We start from the raw sequence: 18,819 nt of genomic DNA on the forward strand, positions 1-18,819 counted from the left end.
ATTTAGAAGATTAAATCTTATTTCATGTGCTAGATGACAATTTAAACATCGTTTTACCTATGATCAATTTTAAGAGTTGTGATGCATTAGTAAAGTAGAAATGCCATATAATTATTATAAAATAAATTGTTAGGCATGTGAATCCATGTGTTGAACCTCTCTCACTTCCATTGCCAATCTGACAACATAGAGAGATAGGTGAGAAAGTGCTTTAATTAAGGTTCAACTTCAGTAATTTATCCCACATAACCCTAGGGAAGGATACCTACAGGTATTTCTATCTACCTCAGCAGTAATTGTGATAAATATGTGAAAATCCTATTAATAAGAAACAGAATCCCACTACCATAACAGGAGTTTAAGGAGAGTATTAACACTTTTTAACCCCTCAAAAGACTTACAAGACAAAAGAGTTAAAAGCCTTGTTTGTGCTGAATTGCGAGATTAATTTTTATAGTATATAGAAGAAATAAAATTAATGTCTTGGGCCAACTGTCTTATGAAAGCCAAGTGCCTCAGCACAGAAAAGCATCGTGTCAGCCACCATTACTTACTCACACATCTGTTATCATCTATCAGGATTCTGTCCCCTCTGCACGAGCAGTTCACTCGTCCATCAGGTGTCAGAAGGCACAAATCATGGCAGCCTCCATTCATTTGTGCACAGGGAGATAACTCACCTGAAAGACAAATGACAAGAGATGAACTCTATTTTATTAAATTTGCTTCAATGGCCAATGTCTTTGAGAGAGCAAAGATCACCATATCTCAGATTCATGGACAATTGATTTGGGTTTTATCAGTCAGGTGAAAATGTCAGCATCCCTCAGATGCTGTCATGCTAAAGAAAAGCAAACACCTAGAAAATAATAATTTTGAAAACCTGCAGCTCTCAAAACTGCCGAAATTTGACAGGAAAGTATTTACCTGTTATCCACTGAGCTCAACATCCACAGCATAAAATTCTGAATAATGCTTATTTACTTGGAAAAAGGTTATACCCCATGTTTTCTTAACGAGTTTCTGAAACACCATATAAAGTTTTAACTTGGTTAAACTATGTAAAACCCCTGAAAAGAGTGATAGCGGCATTAAGAGAAGTGCTCACAGCTGTTGGTGTCGTTGGCAACAGCGATGATTCCCATGGGCTGGTGCGGGATGTCGGAGCGGAGAACTTTGGTGTCTCCTCCCGTGTATTTGCTGGAGCGCAGGATGGCTCTCCTCACTCCATCTGACCAGAAGATGTACTCATCATACACAGCCAGGCTGAGGAAGGTGCCTGGGCCAGACTTGACAATGACCTAAAACGCAAAAGTGCAGAAGAGAAACAGGAGAGGAAGTGCTGTCGCTGAATGAGAGGATTTTGAAGTGCAAACCGCGACTCTCGACACTTTTAGACAAAACACTTAATACTTTTATACGTGCAGCACCTGGGGAAATGAGATAACAGCACTTAAAATGTGTTAAAAGGATGCCACAGGCATCCAAATTTCAGAAAACCAGGCATCTGTTCCTTAATTAAAAAAAATCACAGTTTATCTAAATGTGCCTGTAAAAATACCTACTCAACACTTTACCTGCTTAATAGCTCCAACAGAAGAGAGAAAAGGTTCTTTCAGCATGGCTGAAAGTCTAAAAATTCAGTCTTTAGGAACCAAAGTGAATTGAAGAGCTTTAGAACTGAAGAGTGTTCACCACATCAACATACTAGAAACTTTAAACCTAGACAAAAAACGTTTCATGTTTCCCAATTCAGGAAAAAAAAATCTCACCACAGTAATAATTAATTTCAAACCTAAAAGGAAAAAATGAATTGAAGGTCACTATATAGTAAAGTTCGAAAAAATATTCTAGAAATACAATGAATTTGATCCCAATCCAAATCACAGCTCCTGTAAAATATTTGCATATGTTCTTTCTTTCCATATATCGGAATTAAAAATTTCACATGAACAGTTTTCATTCTGAAGAATCGGATGAATTTTTATCATTTTTTTAGTTGAAAGTTTAATTTTGGCTAAGGAGAATTACTGGAAGGGGGTTAATATTTCTCCATTAGATAATGAAGATAAATTATACTCTTACTATTTTTATTGAATTGTATTCTAGATTTCTCTGGGAAAAAAAACAGCAATTTATGTATATTTTAAAAGTGGGAACAGTTCTTACCCAGACTATGGGAAAAAAAAAATCCTGTGTGAGCTACTTATCGTTGGGAAATGGGGATAAAGCTAGAAAAAGAATATCCTTTAACATATCTACTTAGATCACCATGTTTTTCCATCTGCTTTGTGTGCTTTATCCCCTTTCCCAGAGGGAGTTTATAACAACTATGAGATTTCATGGAAATCTCCATGAACCAGCAATCTGATGGACCTGAGCCCTCTGTGCTTTCACAGGGATGTTTTGTGACAGCTCTTTAAAAAAATGCTGGGATGAGAACAGAGTGGTAATAGCCAATCCCATATTTAATTATTGAATAATTCATTGTGGGTGTCTCATGTAGGAAGTCTTTCTCTCAATATAAGAAATGCACCCAATATACAGGACATTCAGATTTCATTTTGTGAAACAAAACCCCCCAATTTTGATACTACAGATATGCCTTGGAGACTAAGGTGGCCCAATTCTGCAGAATTCAATACCAAGAGATGCTCCAGGTTTGTCCTCACCTGTGCCAGTTCAAGGTATCTCAACAACCTGCTAACATAAATAATTCTAGTCCTGTGCACAGGAACATTCCTGTCCATGTTTAAATTCATTTATACAGACTGAATATCAAAATTACATTAATCAGATAATTATAAAAAATTCTGCTTCACTATGCACATCATACATTTTTGCATATTTTAAAGAGGGTTGGACAGTAAATCATTTTTTCCAGGAAAGATTTTTTTCCCAGTGATAAATATCCCAAGAGGACAACTTTTCTCTAACCAATATTTTTCCAGAACTAAAACTATTAAAAGATAAATGGGAATATATTAATGGCAAAAGATTTCTTCTCTAATTGTGCACATTTCCAGTAAGACACATTTCAGAATATACTCTTAAAAGCCTGCACTATTCATATTCAGACATTTCAGGGGAAAAAAAAAAATCATGCATGTTTCTGAAAGATCTTTATGAAATCTGGCCATGCAGATTGTGCAGCCCTATATTCTTCTCTGTGCTACTGTGAAACTGTCCCAGCTGGAAGGATTTTATTGTTACAACCAAGGCTAAAGCACTGCCCTGCTCAGCTTTCTGTGCTGGGGAGCACTGTCCTAATTTATCTCAGATTGTAACAATAGAATGTAAATTCACTACAGAACTGATCATTGCTGTCCAGCCTTGAGAGAGCTGAGATCCAAGTACAGTGTCACAAAACCAAACCTTTTTTTCACTATTGCTCATTTTATTTCATTTCCTGGAGTCTCTGTATTATGTCACAGCCCTATCCAAGGACACTGGTTTTATTCAAGCAACCAAAATAAAGACTTCATATTTCTATCAGCTTTTTGCCACCTTTACAGCCCTTTGAAATTCCAGTTTGTATAATAACGCTGAAAGTTGTGACAATTTTTTATTTCTATTTTTTTGAAGTCTAAATTTATACTAAAACTTGAAACAACTCAAGTAAAATTTTAAAACTTTAAGGAATTATTAAAAGACATCCCTGCCATCCCTTTCACCTGCAAGAGTGGAAGTCAGATACATCCAAGAGTACATCCCATGTTTTAACAGTAAATGATACCACAGTTCAGTTACAGAAGATATTTCAAGCTCAGATGATTTTTTTTTGCTCTGGTTCTTGTAAAGAGATGAGGAGATTGGGGTTAGGGGAATGTCAGAAGTTTACAATTTTATTTTAATTGTGATCCTTCCTTTCTTTTTTGAATTCTGCTTTTTAAGTTGTCCAGAAAGCTTTTGGTTTAGCATTTGACAGCTCTGATTTGAGATACGTGTAGCAGTTTCTCTAGAAAAACATGACTGAAAAAGCAAAGGAGCCAGCCAGGGAGACATGTCAGGCAGAGAAGAATTTCTGAGAGAATCCTGTAATTTGGATGATTTATATGAAACCCTTATTAGATTGTCATTAAGAACTAGACTCAATGATTCTTATCATGACAACACAAAACTTTTACAGAAATACTGGGTTTTTTTAAAGAAGAGTGCCTAAAATTAATGCACCAGTTTAAAATATGATTTGCTTTTATTTTTTTGTATTTTAACCCTCATGAATGGATTATTATTAATACTCTTCTGTTCATTAATTCCTTCTTTAAGTTAATTTCTACCGGGCTACCAACACTGGATATCAAGATATTTCAGCAAACTGTCCCAGACAAAAATGCTGGATCTGTCTCAACCAAGTATCTGCATCACAGGGATTAGAGGATTTTACTGCCTTTGGCTAGGGAGAAACTTTCATTAGGTTCAAGTGTAACATTTCTTTACAGAACTATTGAAAGAAAGCAACTCATCCATGTCAATTGAGTGAACTCCTTAGAAAAACCATCAATTAAGCAGGAGGTGGGTATTTCACTCTTTCTATTGGTTTTGGGCTTCAGATGAATGTTGAAGGGAAACACAGACATTTGAAAATTTGAGAAACAATTTTTTTTTTTTAATACATTTGCAAGGAAAAAAAATTAAAAAAAAAAAGTAAATCAAGGATTGAACATTCCTGCTCTAGCTACTCTATTTCTATTGCTGGACAGAGAAAATTTTAAAAATCCACAACTTCACTTCTAGTGCCATTAATTGCCAAGAATATCTATACTGTCCCAGCTGCTTTTCAAACACAGAAAGAAGAATTGATTTAAAAGCCCAGAACTTAACTTCTATTCCCCTAACTGTCATAAAAAGGGGAAACAGAAGAAGCAAACCATGGTGAACTTCAATGTCTTGGGGGTAAATTGTTCATATTGTGGTAACAACATCATTTTTACTGGCCATTCTTGTTTCTCTACTATTACTGTTGCCAGTGTCGTTTAGAAAAATTACAGAAAAATCATAGAAACTAATGAATTAATTTCTCTGTGAAAGTAGGCTCTATTTTTTTTTTTTTTTTGTCAGACCAACAATCAAAGCTAATTAAAATATCTGCCTTCTAGTTGACATTCTTTTCCTTTGGGTTCGTTTTCATGTCTGAATATTTATTTGTTCATAGAGAATACAGCAATGAGATTGTTCACAGAATCACATTCAGGACTTGCATCATTTTTAACTGCTGATACTCAGACCTTGGTGAGAACCTCTTCCAATAATTTGTAGCACATTCTAATTTTAATGGAGTTAGACATTCTACATTTCAAACTGCTCCAATTTTGCACATTTTCTCTCTGTTCCAGCTGCCTTGGCTGATCTCGCTTTTATCCTGCCTTAATGAGTTATTTGGTCACTTCTCAAGGTAACATTGATGTCATCATAAATACCTTTCCAGAACTGACCAAAATTATTCTGCTGCCTTCAATGATACTTGTATTTCAAACAAATATAATAGCACACATGAAAAGTAAATTTTCGAGGTCATTCACTAACTCAAGTTTTTAACAAATGCACAACTAAACCTAAAGCTTGCACTTCTGCTGTAGATTGAAGATGTCTGAAAAAATCTAATTGAATAAAAAAGAAGCTGAACACCAACTATGGAACTTCTTTAATTGCCTTAATACAGAAATTCAGCAGAATAAAAATCAACATCCTAGAAACTGAAACTTACAATTACTGACAGGTTGCAATTACATGAAGATTATAATTGTCAGAAACACCTCTAAGACCATATTGATTTTAATAATCAAACCTATAGGCCTACAAAATGATAACTGAGACCAAAACATTCCAGCCTGGATGTTTAAAAAAAAAAAACAAACTGTTCACAGGAAATTAACAATGTTTCTAGGTTTTCACATTTAAAAAAATTACAACTAAATACTGAAGAATAAAAGGAAAAATAAATCAAAGTAGCTCATGATTTATTAGACAAATAAGTCCAAAACTTGAAATCAGCTTTGCTTGCTGTTGGCTCAGTTTCTCTGTTCATTAAAAAAATGTTGCAATTAAAGCACTAAGCAGCTAAAGCCAGCTGTGGCCACAGTATTAAGTCCAAGTAAGGGCAGGAGAAAAAATAGAAGAAAATGAGAAGGAATAATGGGGGGGAAAAGAAAAAAAAAAGTCACTTCTGTTTTTTTTAAACCAGAAGATCTGACAGAACAGAACAAAAATATGTTCAAAAACCAAACCCCTAAAAACTTAATATCATCTAAGTAATAAAGAGGAGTAATAGTAACAAAAAAGAAATCTTCCAAACTTCCAAACTTGAAAGAGTATTCCTGAAACCAAATACCAGTATTAAAATATCAGTTCAATACAAAAATCAATAAACCCTTACAATCCACTTTAAAGAGTCAGTTCAATATTGCTAAATGATTTTCTACTAATTCCTTGTACTAGATTATTGTGGTGAGCAGCATGAAGAAAGAAGCTGCTATCTGGAAGAAAATTCATTACATTACCATTACCCTTTCATGTTCTACTGTCCAATTTCTACCCTTGTTAACCTCACTGAAACCAGAGAGCAATGAAGCAGAGATACTGGGGAAAAGGGTAATCTGTTTAAACTATTTTTGACAGATGATAGATGACTGAAATACCCCAAAGAATCTGAGATCACCAGAACAGCAGAATAATCATTGCTTGCATTGATGTCACAGAAGGGATCTCATCCAGCTGGACAGCAGATGAACAAAGTAAAACAAGTGCCCTGGAAATATAATTTTTCACTAGTTCAATAACACAGTTAACAGGCTGGACTCTGGCATTGTTGGGATCAGTAAAATTGCATCTACAGTGTGATCAGGCTGAAGTGCTGCCCGTGGCCAAACCGCCTGCTGGGCTTTTCCTTCTGCTACAACAATCCTCATCTCAGTAATGCAGGAAGAGTGAGAGCCTAGATCAGTACTTTTGGCAACAGAATCAGCTGATTATCCCACAGCAGGTATTGGTGTAACACACTAGAGCTCCCCAAAACCCTTCAGAAGAGAGAGCTGGACTCAGATCATTGTATTCAGGAGGGGCTTTTTTGTTTACTGCAATGAAGAAGAAGAGGTAAAAAGAAGAGATTTTTTTGTCAGAAAGCCAAACCAAGAGGCAAGGAACTCAGAAAAAATTGGAAGTTTCAATGTTCAGTTGCAGAGAAAACAGAATGACCCTTTTCATCTTGATGCTGGAAAGTGAAAGCCAAAGATCTGATTAAAAAAAAGTAGTATTTTAGTAATGGTTTCTGTAACTAAGTGGCATCATGTCCTACTTCATGTCTGTGATGCCTATTTTGCTATACCTTCTACAAAGATGAAGTTTATTTAATCACAACCTACTAATTACCTTAACTAATTACTTGTACTTCTGTTTTTTGTTAATAAGTATATAGTCAAAGATTTGTTGAGTAACACTCAAACATTACACAAAAGAAATTCTGAGCAAACTTGGCATTATTTGTATTTCAATAGAGTTAAAAGTCTAATATACAACTAAAACTAGGAGAAAATTAGACAATTATGAATCTTTCTGTAGCAATTTCACTTTGAAGATGCCAACGAATGCAAACAAACATACAATGAGTATGTGCAAGGTTTTTGTTTTACTTACATATCTTTGTGATCCATCGTATTCACACCTCTCAATTTTTCCCAAGCTGCCATCTGAAAAGTAAAGTTTCTCTGCCCTGTGATCAATGGTGAGTCCATTTGGTGTCAGAATATCAGTGCTAACGATAACCTGAGCATTTTTGCCTGAGAGGGTGGATCTCATGATGCTCGGGAGCTGCTCATTCCAGTTAGTCCAAAACATTAAGCTGTATTAAAATCAAAATAACAAAAAACCCCATAAGATACATTTTATAATTTAATTCTCTACGAAATGAGCAACAGAGAAAAAATATGCCTCCATAAACAATTGTGAATGGCAGCTATAAAATATTGTGATAATCAATAGTGAAGAAAAAAAAGTAACAGCCTATAAATAAATTATATATATAAATTAGAGCAGTTTCTTAGTTCATTAATTTGTATAGGAGTACAATTTTTTTCTTTTACAGATCTGTTCAATCCTGATCTTGTCTCTGTAGTAATTTGCCATTAGAGAGAGATACAAGCTGTGTAATGATATAAACTTAATTCTGCTGATGTGTGTATCAGTAATATTAGTGAAATTAATCTGCAGCTTCTCCCATGTTAGAGCTGTAATACAGACCCGAAGACTGGTGTGCAGAGAGTTAATAATGGGAAGAAAAGGACCTTCATGTGCTCTACAGGAGGCTCAGTCAGCCTGTTAACAATGCCAGAAAATGTTATGGACTGGGCTGCTGATGGAATTCTAATTCATGGACTCACAGAACCTGCCCCTCCTCTCATTGCAGTCTCCCTCAGAGCTTAGGGGGTTTATTGATGGCACCTTGGTAATTGTATTTTACAATGCAGAAAAAACTCTTAATTTGCATTAGCAGGACATGAAGTCACACATGGAAATATGCTCCACTACTCATGCAGCTTCGGACATTCAGCTACCACAAATTAAAAATAGAATTTAATATGGCAGAAATGTTCCCCAATGTCTCCAAAAGACAGACACAGTTACAAGAAGCAGAAAAAGCAAGATGCCTTTCTCCTAGAAATAACAGATAAATCTAAAGTATCTCAAATGTGTGAGATGCTGAAGAGAAAATAAAAATCCTCTCATGCACATTTTTTTTAGAGAGTGGAAAGAAGGAACTAAGTTAGACTTCTTTGCAGGATTTTGTCCAGAGTTATGTAGTTTTATACAACACTGATTTCTGTGATAAATGCATGGACCATCTATTTTGCACACAAGAAACTCAGACTTCTTTTTGAAAGTGCTTAAATTAATTTTGGATTTTTTTTAAACTTAAGCAACACATCTGAGAAAACGACCACTCAATAATTTGCATTTAATTCACTCTTAATAAAAGCAGCTTATATTCTTTTAACATTCCGTGAAAATCTAATGATTACTTGATCTGAAACATAAAAACTCATAAAATGTTGAATCTTAATTCTCAACTCCTTTTTAAGAGCGAGACAATAAAAGGTACCCACAATAAAAGATACCGACAATAAAGGGCGTTAGCATTAGTCTCCTAAACAGAGAAACCTAATCAACCTTCGTAGGGTTTGGCAATATCGGTTGACTGAAATAAAGAAGTTCTGCTTGGCTCCAGGCAAGAATTGGGATTTTCAGGAGAGATGCAGCACCTACTTTTGGCATTCATCCAGGGCCAGCACGTGGGGATGGTCATCCTCAGCCATGGTGATGACGGCCTCGCGGTTGAACGCCCCGCGGCGCCGCTGGTCCACGCTGTGCCTGGTGATGGAGGACGTGGTGGAGCTGGTCCAGTACAGAGTGTCCCAAGCCCTGTGGTAAGCCAGGCCCTCCACTGACCCCACATCTGCAAGACAGGGTGGCAGACAGAGTGAATTACGCTCCTGCTAACGGGACAGTTGGTTTTGTTTTTCCTCAGAGCTGATCCTGCAGACTCGCAGGGTTCGGTGTTTTCAGCTGACTGACTCTGCAATTATTTTTACTGCAAGCCAAGTCTTATCATTTTCTTTTCATAAATTCCCATTAAAACAACATAGAGGGCAAGACCACTGTAAAGTAAAAAGTGTTAATAACACTTTACTATATTTATCGATTCTAACAATCATTAAACTGATCCTACCACTACACTGTCCCCAGATAACACATTTGATATAACAAACATTTATTCAAGACAGTAATTATTTAGTCTCATCTTCAAATATAATTTAAACCAGGTCTTGGCATTTTTCCAATAGTTACTTGTATTATTTAGCACCATCTCTCAATGTATTTTGTAGCACTGACATGTTACATTAACAGGGATCAAAGTGCCCTGTTGTTAACAACTGTATTGCCTTTTGCTAAACACCTGAAAATTACTGAAAAAATATCAACTCTCTCAGCATCAAAACGTAATTTTAATAAGCCATGACACCACACTCATTCATTCAACACAAAAAACTGTGAGCTAGGAAAAATATTAATAAGCAACTAAAACATATATTTAATTCCCTGAAAAGATAAATTGTATTTAATCCCAATATATAAAAGTGGCACACTGTGAGAAATAGGAATAATTATTTCCAACCACCATTTGTGAATTACTACAGAAATATGTATGTTGATAACATCACTTATTATTTTACTAGAAACAAATACTTTTAGACCAGAAGGATCATGCAGCTTATTAATGAGCTACAGAAGGCAAAAATCTAGGAATATAATTAGGATTACATTATTTTGGTTATTACAATTTACATTCAGCTCTCTGAAAGATGCATTTTTTTTACTATACAATTCATATATACAGAACAGAAAGTCCCCAAAAGAGTTTGATCACTTTGAAAGAGCAAACACTGAATCAAAACTTCAAAGCAAATAAATCAAAACTATGAAACCAATAACAACTTATTACTCATTTTTTTTTGTATTTTTCTTGTTAAAGCATTTGGCCATCTTCTGATGTTACATTTTGTGACATATGTGTGGAGAAGTAACAGTGACTTGAATTCAAGAAGCAACAGAAAAAATAAATGAGATGACACTCCTTAAAGGGAGATGAATAGGTGTAAAAAATAGTTTGGCTACTTATGAAACAGAATTTATGAAACAAACCCCATGTACCCTCAGCTCACCTACAATTAACTGAAAATGTTGAAATATAGTGAAGGCTTTAGAAACTACCAACTGAAATTCAAAGATAATCAGTTTTTTCAACTATCATGGCAGAAATTTCCATTAAAATAATACGTTGAATCCAAATTCACAACTATATACAACACCCCAAACTAAAACAAATCTTCTTAGATGTATGATTTAACTATTCAGTTTCCCTGTGTGGAATCACAACTTGGTCTCGATGGTCCTTGTGGGTCCCTTCCAACTTGGATATTCTGGGATTCTATTAAAAAATGGCAGATGTATTGACATATTCTGACCAATTCTACACTGCATTTGTAATGAACAAGCCATCAAACCATTTTTAAGATATCAGAAAAAATAAAAAATCATTTTCAGAGTGTAGCCTCTTGAATTTCTATCAACTTTAGCTTTGTTTCCTGTCTGATTCTGTCAAGAAATTTGAGAGCAAACTGATTACAGAACATAGTCTAAAACTCTTTTGCAGCAGACAAAAAATAATTATGATGTTGCTGTCACAGGGAGATGTGATGAACCAAAACACAACTACAGGGATGAAAGTGCTCTTCACCACCAGATTTGTTGTTTTATGAGGAATTTCTGTACTAAAGAGAAAAACTCAATTTCCCAACAGGTATCAAAAAGAAAAGTTTCCCCTTCTCACATCATACTTCAGTTCCATGTTTAGGCCTGTGAATGGTGACAGTTTCATTCCAAGTTGTTGCTTATAAATGGTAATTTCTAAATTTTTAGAAAATAGCCACATGGAAAGTTATGGCATGTATGGAGACAAGCAAACATTTAGCACACAGATGAAAAATGTTTTAATATAATATATAAATAATGCAGTTTTGCAAAAAAAATCCCTTTGCCATATGTACATGTGTTCTCAGGGTAGCAGAGCTAAAAGAAAGCAATCTATAAAACAATATTTAATGATAAGGTTCAGGTGAAAGACCTGTAGATGACAATTGCTTCATAAACAATTGAAACATAAAAACTCAGAGTAAAAAATATGCTCTTACCAAAATATAAATCAGAGGAATTCAAGTGTTTCAAGACAAGAAAAAGAAAATTAATTAAAAAGAAAAGTAACTGCTGCAAACACACAAGCACATTTTCTTAACTCCACCAAAAGCATTAATTCTGAAGGATTTACACCAGACACACTCTTTTATTTGCTAATAAACATTTAGTTTTATCATGTTCTGTACTTATGGAATTGAGAACTCAACCAATACAGAAGTGACTCATTTAATAGCTTTAGAAATCTATAAATAAGGTGGTTTTAAAGCCAAGTGCAGAAGATTTAGAGCGTGATACAACTTCTAGATAAATTCTTAAAATGGGTAACACAAGTAACTTTGTCCTTGCTAGCATGTGATGTGAGCTGGGTGTGCTAGCAGTGCACTTTTTTGCTAATTTATATGTTTCTAGACTATATTTCTTTGTTTATTAGGTTTTTGTTTAGTTTTTTGTTTGCTTTGGTTTACTTTTTAGGCTTTTTAAGTTAGTTTTGATGACTCTCCAAATTCCTGTAAATCTTTTTATCAGTGATAAAAGAGTGACCAAGGACAGATTTAGCCTAGAAATGGTCCTCTAGGTGTTAGCCTGCTCCTTGAAATAAAAACATTTCAGCAACAGAAGAGTCCTAAGCAGTGCTATATCATTACTGATTTGCACAGATATTATTTTATATTTACTTCTTTCATACTCCTTTAAAGAATATTCTAGAGCACTTTCTTCTTTAAATTTAATTTATCATTATATACTCAGTTACTAGAAAATACATCAGAAATATGTACTCATCCTCTCTGGTGCTACAGTTGGGGGATTCAATCCCAAAAGCCACCAACTGGTTGAAAATTAGCAATTTGTTTACTCTAAGCTTCATATTTTTGCAGCATCATGTAATATTCTGAATTGGTAAAGCATAAAGAAACTGCAAATGAAAAGAATCCCATTTGTTTCACTGACATATTGAATTAAAACACTGATGGCATTAGATGCCTACAGCACTGATTAAATTTATTCTAGCCATGAAGCAACAGTTTATGATTTTCACATGAATAGCATACTTAAATGAAAAGAACATTAATACAATATGATATTAATATACAAATACTCACATTATTCACCTGCCACTGACGTTCTGAATTAAATCAGTAATGGGGTGTATAACTGATTAAATATCTACACAAGAGAATGCAGCAGCCTATGATTTACAAAGGCAATGCCAGAGTGATCACATCATTACGTTGCCAAATGCTATCTATCACTTTTACTGAAGTTAACGAAGATAGATTGCATCCCACAGATGAGATGCAGCCTATAAATACTGCCATGCTGATCTTCATCTGACTTTCTCGGGGAACAGACAAGCAACAAATCAATAACTGAAGAACTCAGAAAACACTCCCTTATTAATGCAACCACAAAATAAAAATACTAAAGGGCAAAGGTTAAATTACCCAGTAATAGTTGAGATATATATACAGTAGTTCTCCATTTCCTAGATTTTTACCTCTTATCTTCTGTTCTAAAACTATCTAGAAAGTTTACAGTCAAAACTTTTCCAGTTGCACCACTTCAATTACCTTGTTCTTTTAATTTCCTATTTTAGTCAACTCCTTTTATTTAACAATGGTATAAAGCAAGAACAACTGACAAACTCATCATTTTTTTTTAACACTGAAAATCCATCAAAGTAATAAAACTGAGCATAAACAGCACTTTGATATCAGAACATTGGAGATGGCTTTAATGATCAGGACTCATTCTCTGCTCAGATTTTGCAATTTCCCTTTCAGGATTCAGCCTGTGGATTGTTCCAGCAGACTGGTCACAGGAGGGGGCCCTGGTTTCTGTCACCATGTTTGTGTAGGACTGTGGTGACAGGTAACAGGTGGTCACTGTTTTTGATCTGGGGTTTCTGAAAGCAAAGCCTCACGAGCAACAAGGCACCTGAAGGAAAATGTTTATTTTCACATCTCTCACTGACTGCACAATCAGAACTTCCCATAATTCTCACCCTCACTTTGCTCTTCGAATACCAGAAAGCCTTTTGCTAAACAATAGTTCTAAGACAGAACTAGGTTTATAATAACCTGCAATAACCAATTATCATTCTATTTAGCCTGAGACTATAATTTAGTTTCAGAGCATATGTAAAGATTGCTAAAATTATACCAAGAATGAGCAATCCTCTGTACCATTTTTCTCTATCTTGAAAAAATAGACCCCTGCTATAAGCTATTCCACATGAAAGATTATTAAATGCAATAAGACAGCACGAACAAAGGCATTGGGTTCTTCAAGATAACAATTAGCTTAAGACCAAGACACTACAAATACCTCCATGTAAGTGACCTTATTACTTCTTAAAACTTCCTGAGACAATACTGGAAAAAAAGAATATACGTTGGGAATGATATAAAGAAATATAAGACCATTCTAAAAGCAGAAATAAACCCTCAGTCTTTTTTTGTTTGTTTGTTTGTTTTGTGAAAAGTGTATTACTGAAATCTCATATCTAGCAAAACATTTGGTGTCTACCAAAACAATCAACAGATTTTTATGACAAAACCTATACCTATCTCCAATTAATTTTTTCCAGACAACGGATATAACCCTTCCACAAATGTTCCCTGGTTTTTTTTTTTCTGAGGAAAATCACAATAGAGATGCTCTGTCCTTCGTTATCTGAGATATAACTTACTCCTTTAATAAATTTAGGGATTGTTTTAGGGTCAGCAGGAATAATGTAGCAAAGGACTAATGTTTCATCACAAACTTAAGAAAATGCAGGGAACTCAATAATTTAGAAAACCAAAAGTATTTTGTATAACTGGAACCTGCCCAGAATGTTTCAACAAATTATTACTAGTTAGTAAGTGTTATGATATCATAACTTCAATGTAGTTAAATATACCCATATAAAACAAGTTTTAAAAGCAGAAAGAGATCTGGAATGGAAAACTACACATGGAGATGGAAATATTTTACTAGATTATTAAAAATCTCAACAATTTTCATGGAAGAAATGTTTTCCTAATTACAGGAGCTGACATTATCTTTTTTTATGCATTACATGTGCACTCTAAAAAACCCACAAAACTCTTCACCATTACCACCTTCAAAACAATATAATGACTATCCTAATAGGCTTTCTAACAAATATGTGTAATCACACATTTTTATTGCTGCTGTTGAAAAAGGGCCATTTAAGGCAATAATGACAGAATAGCCTAGTAAAGCCTCATGATCTAATAATATTTTTGCTAGATCACATTACCCTTTAGGAAAAAAAAACAAAAACAACAAACTAGCAAAACAATTAAATTAAAGGGATGTTCCTCTGCAGCTTTTTCCTGACAATTCAGCAAGCAGAGTTTTATATTTTATGCAACTAAATCACATCTGCTGATGGAAAAAAAATAGCAGATGTGTACATCAATATAAATTTAACGGCAATATTTAAACGTTGAATAACTCACAAACATTGTTTATTCTTCATGGACAATATCAAGTGCAAAAGGCAGGAACACCTTTCCTCAGCAATGAGGTTGGGAATGCTCAGGACATATCAAACTAAAAGATTGGTGTGAGTCAGCTCCCATCATGAATATATTTCAGTTTCACACCAGCAACACCTAAACAAAGCATGAAAGTGCAGGAATACACATTCCTAAATGAAGATTTTAATAAAGTTAAATATAAAATGAGTAAACTTCATCTGCCTATAACAACAACTCATAGATTTTACCCACTAATCTTAGTGGAAGGTATCCCTGCCCTGGTGGGATCTAGGAACAAGATGATCTTAAAGGTCCCTTCCAACCAAAATATTCTGTGATTGTCTGCTTCTCTAATATGCAGCAACATACAGAAATTAATTACATTGACAAACTAGGCACTTTGTTTTCTTCTAAGTGTTGACATTGTAAAAATAAATATTATATTTTAAAACTTAAATATCTTAGACTTAACATCAGCCTCTCACTTTCCCTCCCTTAAAAAGGGAAAATCACTGGACCTCGATTCCAATACACACAGTTATCTTGAATCCCATTCATTTATGAAGTGAAAAGCAGCAATATTCAAGTATTTATTTTTAACAGATTAAAAAGTTCTTTCCTGGAGAAGAAAGCTCCAAAACTAAAGGGATCTCATACAATGTACAAATGCTCAGTAAGAGAAATGGGAACGTAAATGCTTTTTTGACAGTTAAATTGGACCCATTTAGTTGGGAAGAATAGTAGCACACATTGGAACACCTTTAAAAGATTCAGACTGCAAAAAGCCTTAAAATACATCACAGGATCTGACACTTTGTTAGCAGTGAAAAGATTTCTGCGTTCCTTGGGCATGAGTGCCTCAGGTTCAAAACAGGAGCGTTTTTTCACATAACATTTCCTTTTTGTGCTATGAAAGGCACTACGCTGGCAAAATGTCTGAGTGCCATTGTTTACACAGGCAGGAGAAAAAACAGCTCACCGAGTGTATGTCATCTTAATACTTTTCCCTCTTTCTCATTTGATTTTTTTGTGTGTTTTTCCTTGCCTCCAACTTTTTCTGTAATTTTTAACTTGTTCATTGGTCTTCTGTCCACTGTTGTACCACTGCATTAAACCTATTGGAACATTGCACTGTTTTTCTACAGATACACTGAGGCAGGCTTTGCTTGATGAATACATTACTTCAAATTTCTCATTAAGATAAATAAATAAAAAAAGCACTAATAACCTAGAAACTAAAACTTTAACTTCTAAAAAGGCTCCTTTGTATAAATGTAAGCTTTGAAACAACTTAGATCAGTCAAAAGATCATTTGTGGGAAATCAGAGGCAAGAACAAGGTAAATTTTTAAAAAGTGGGAATAAGATTAACCTGACAAAAGTTACTAGAGGAGAAAGAAAAAAAAAAAGAAAGAAATAAAGAGAAAGAGAAAGAGAAAGAGAAAGAGAAAGAGAAAGAGAAAGAGAAAGAGAGAAAGAGAAAGAGAAATCCACTGCTGATTGACTGAACGAGGGTTTAGAGATATGAAAGAATCCCGTCAAAAAAACCCCCTAACTTGCACAAATAATAAAGGTGTTAGGGCATGGCACACCGTGCACATCCTGGATTGATTTATTGTTGTTGTTGTTTCTTCCTGCTGATGACAGGACCCCACCAGGTACAGGAATCTTGGTGAGTTTTGAATCTGTTTTTAGTGAACTGGAACAAGTTAGATAAAGTTGTTTATATGCTGTAAATCTACTTTCCCTGAGCCGAAAACGTGTTAGCTAATGGGTTGTTTATGAGTTGCAAATCTGTTCAGTGAGGTGAAAATTTGTCAGATAATGGGTTGTTTATGAATTCTAAATCAATATTCAGTGAGTCGGAACTATGTTAGATAATAGCTTGCGTATGGGTTGTAAATCTGTTTCCAGTGAACTGGAAACATGTTAGATAATGGGCTGTTTCTGGGTAGTAAATCTGTTCTCAGCGAGCTAAAAACGTGTTAGATAATGGGTTGCTCGTGAGTTGTAAATCTGTTTTTAGTGAGCTGGAAACCTGTTTAACAAAGAGCTCTATGTGTCTTAAGTGATTTTAGTGTGCAGAAAAGTTCACGAATCTCTTAGATTTGAGTGGCATGTCTGATTTCAGGGAGGGAGAGATCCATCTGATAATAGATCCTTTATGAGCAGATTTATATTCAGTGAATGAAAAGTCTGGGACAACAGTGTCTTGGATGTATCATACCCTATTTTTTCTATTAAAGTCAATTACTGCACTATTTGTAGACTTCAACTTAATGAAGCAGAAAAAGGGTGTAGAACTGATATAACCACACTAGGTATTTCCAATGTGGTTTTGAATCTCTTCCAAATAAAGGAAAACTTCCTACAGATGCATTTGAATTATTTTGGAGGAAAAATTGCAAAATTAATGCCAAATACATTAATTTGCCATCCTGAAATTAAACATTATAACTAAAATGTCTCAGCAGGTCTCCATTTAATAATTTCTAGGTAACTGATTCTTAATGTGGAAACAAGAAAATTTTGGAATTTTACATCTTCCAGTGAATGGAATTAGTGGTATCAACCAATCTTACCACGGCTTTTCTCCTTATAGCTGGAGGTTGAACAAATATCTCCACTATATCAAACAGCCTCATGAAGAGTCTGCTGTTTACAGTGAGAGAAAAATCACGGGCAGACTGTGGGATGGAAGGCTACGAAAATACCAGCTGAAAAAGAATGACTCAACATAAACTGAAGAGGTTTAAAGAGAGCAATAAATATATTTATGTATGTTATATCCCTTCTTAATTACAAACAAGCACTTCTACAGAAGTATGTCTACAAAATGCCACAGTTCACATGTACATCCCAAGCATGTACAGTGAATGCTTCTGCAAGGATACAAAATTTCATCTGACATTCAATTATTCAGAGTGCTGACTCTGCTAATGAAAAATGAAATCTAGCATATTAAGCTACAAGTAGAAACACTTTCTAATAATTTCTTAAAACTATAATTCCCAGCTATGTTTTATGGAACGTCTTTAGCCCTTGTAGAGCAACCTATTATGAAGTAATGAGGAATACTTTATTGTTCTTTTAAAAACCAATTTCTATCTGCATTAGTGCTTCAGCAGTATTTATTTCTCCTCTTTGTCTGTTTTAAATGTTGAAAATTCCAGTGGCTTTTCATATAATACTTTTAATCTCTTCTTATAAAACCAGAGTTAAAATTGTACTTCCATGTCATCACTGAACACTTCTGTCTTTTGTGCAGCTAAGCTCAACTCTGGATCCCTGGGTTTAATGCTTTTCTGGGAGCAATGGGAACATCCTGACAACATGGCTTAGTTTATCTGTAACATATCTCAATACAGATGTCATAAATTCTTCAAAGATAGCCACACACAGGAAATCAATGGAAAATAACCTAAACACCTTGTATCATGTACAATCACAGAATAGTTTATGTTGGAAGAGATGTTAAAAGATCTTCTCATTCCAATCCCTGCCATGGGCAGGGACACCTTCCACTACCCCAGGCTGCTCCAGCCTGGCCTTGGACACTTCCAGGGATGGGGCAGCCACAGCTT

At 34.8% G+C, this 18,819-nt stretch overlaps 1 protein-coding gene across 1 annotated transcript in view; it reads right to left on the reverse strand.

Moving 5' to 3' along the window:
* Positions 1-18,819, reverse strand: part of LRP1B (LDL receptor related protein 1B) — a 368,685-nt gene that overhangs the window by 121,426 nt on the left and 228,440 nt on the right. The window contains exons 41-44 of the mRNA XM_088168291.1: positions 9,259-9,448; positions 7,633-7,837; positions 1,109-1,301; positions 555-680 (exon numbers count right to left, since the gene is read on the reverse strand). Coding sequence (XP_088024417.1) covers positions 555-680; positions 1,109-1,301; positions 7,633-7,837; positions 9,259-9,448 — 714 coding nt within the window. The remainder of the gene's footprint in view (positions 1-554; positions 681-1,108; positions 1,302-7,632; positions 7,838-9,258; positions 9,449-18,819) is intronic.

This window comes from Sturnus vulgaris, chromosome 7 (assembly GCF_052056855.1).
Source record: "Sturnus vulgaris isolate bStuVul1 chromosome 7, bStuVul1.hap1, whole genome shotgun sequence".
NCBI classification, from domain to species: domain Eukaryota; kingdom Metazoa; phylum Chordata; class Aves; order Passeriformes; family Sturnidae; genus Sturnus; species Sturnus vulgaris.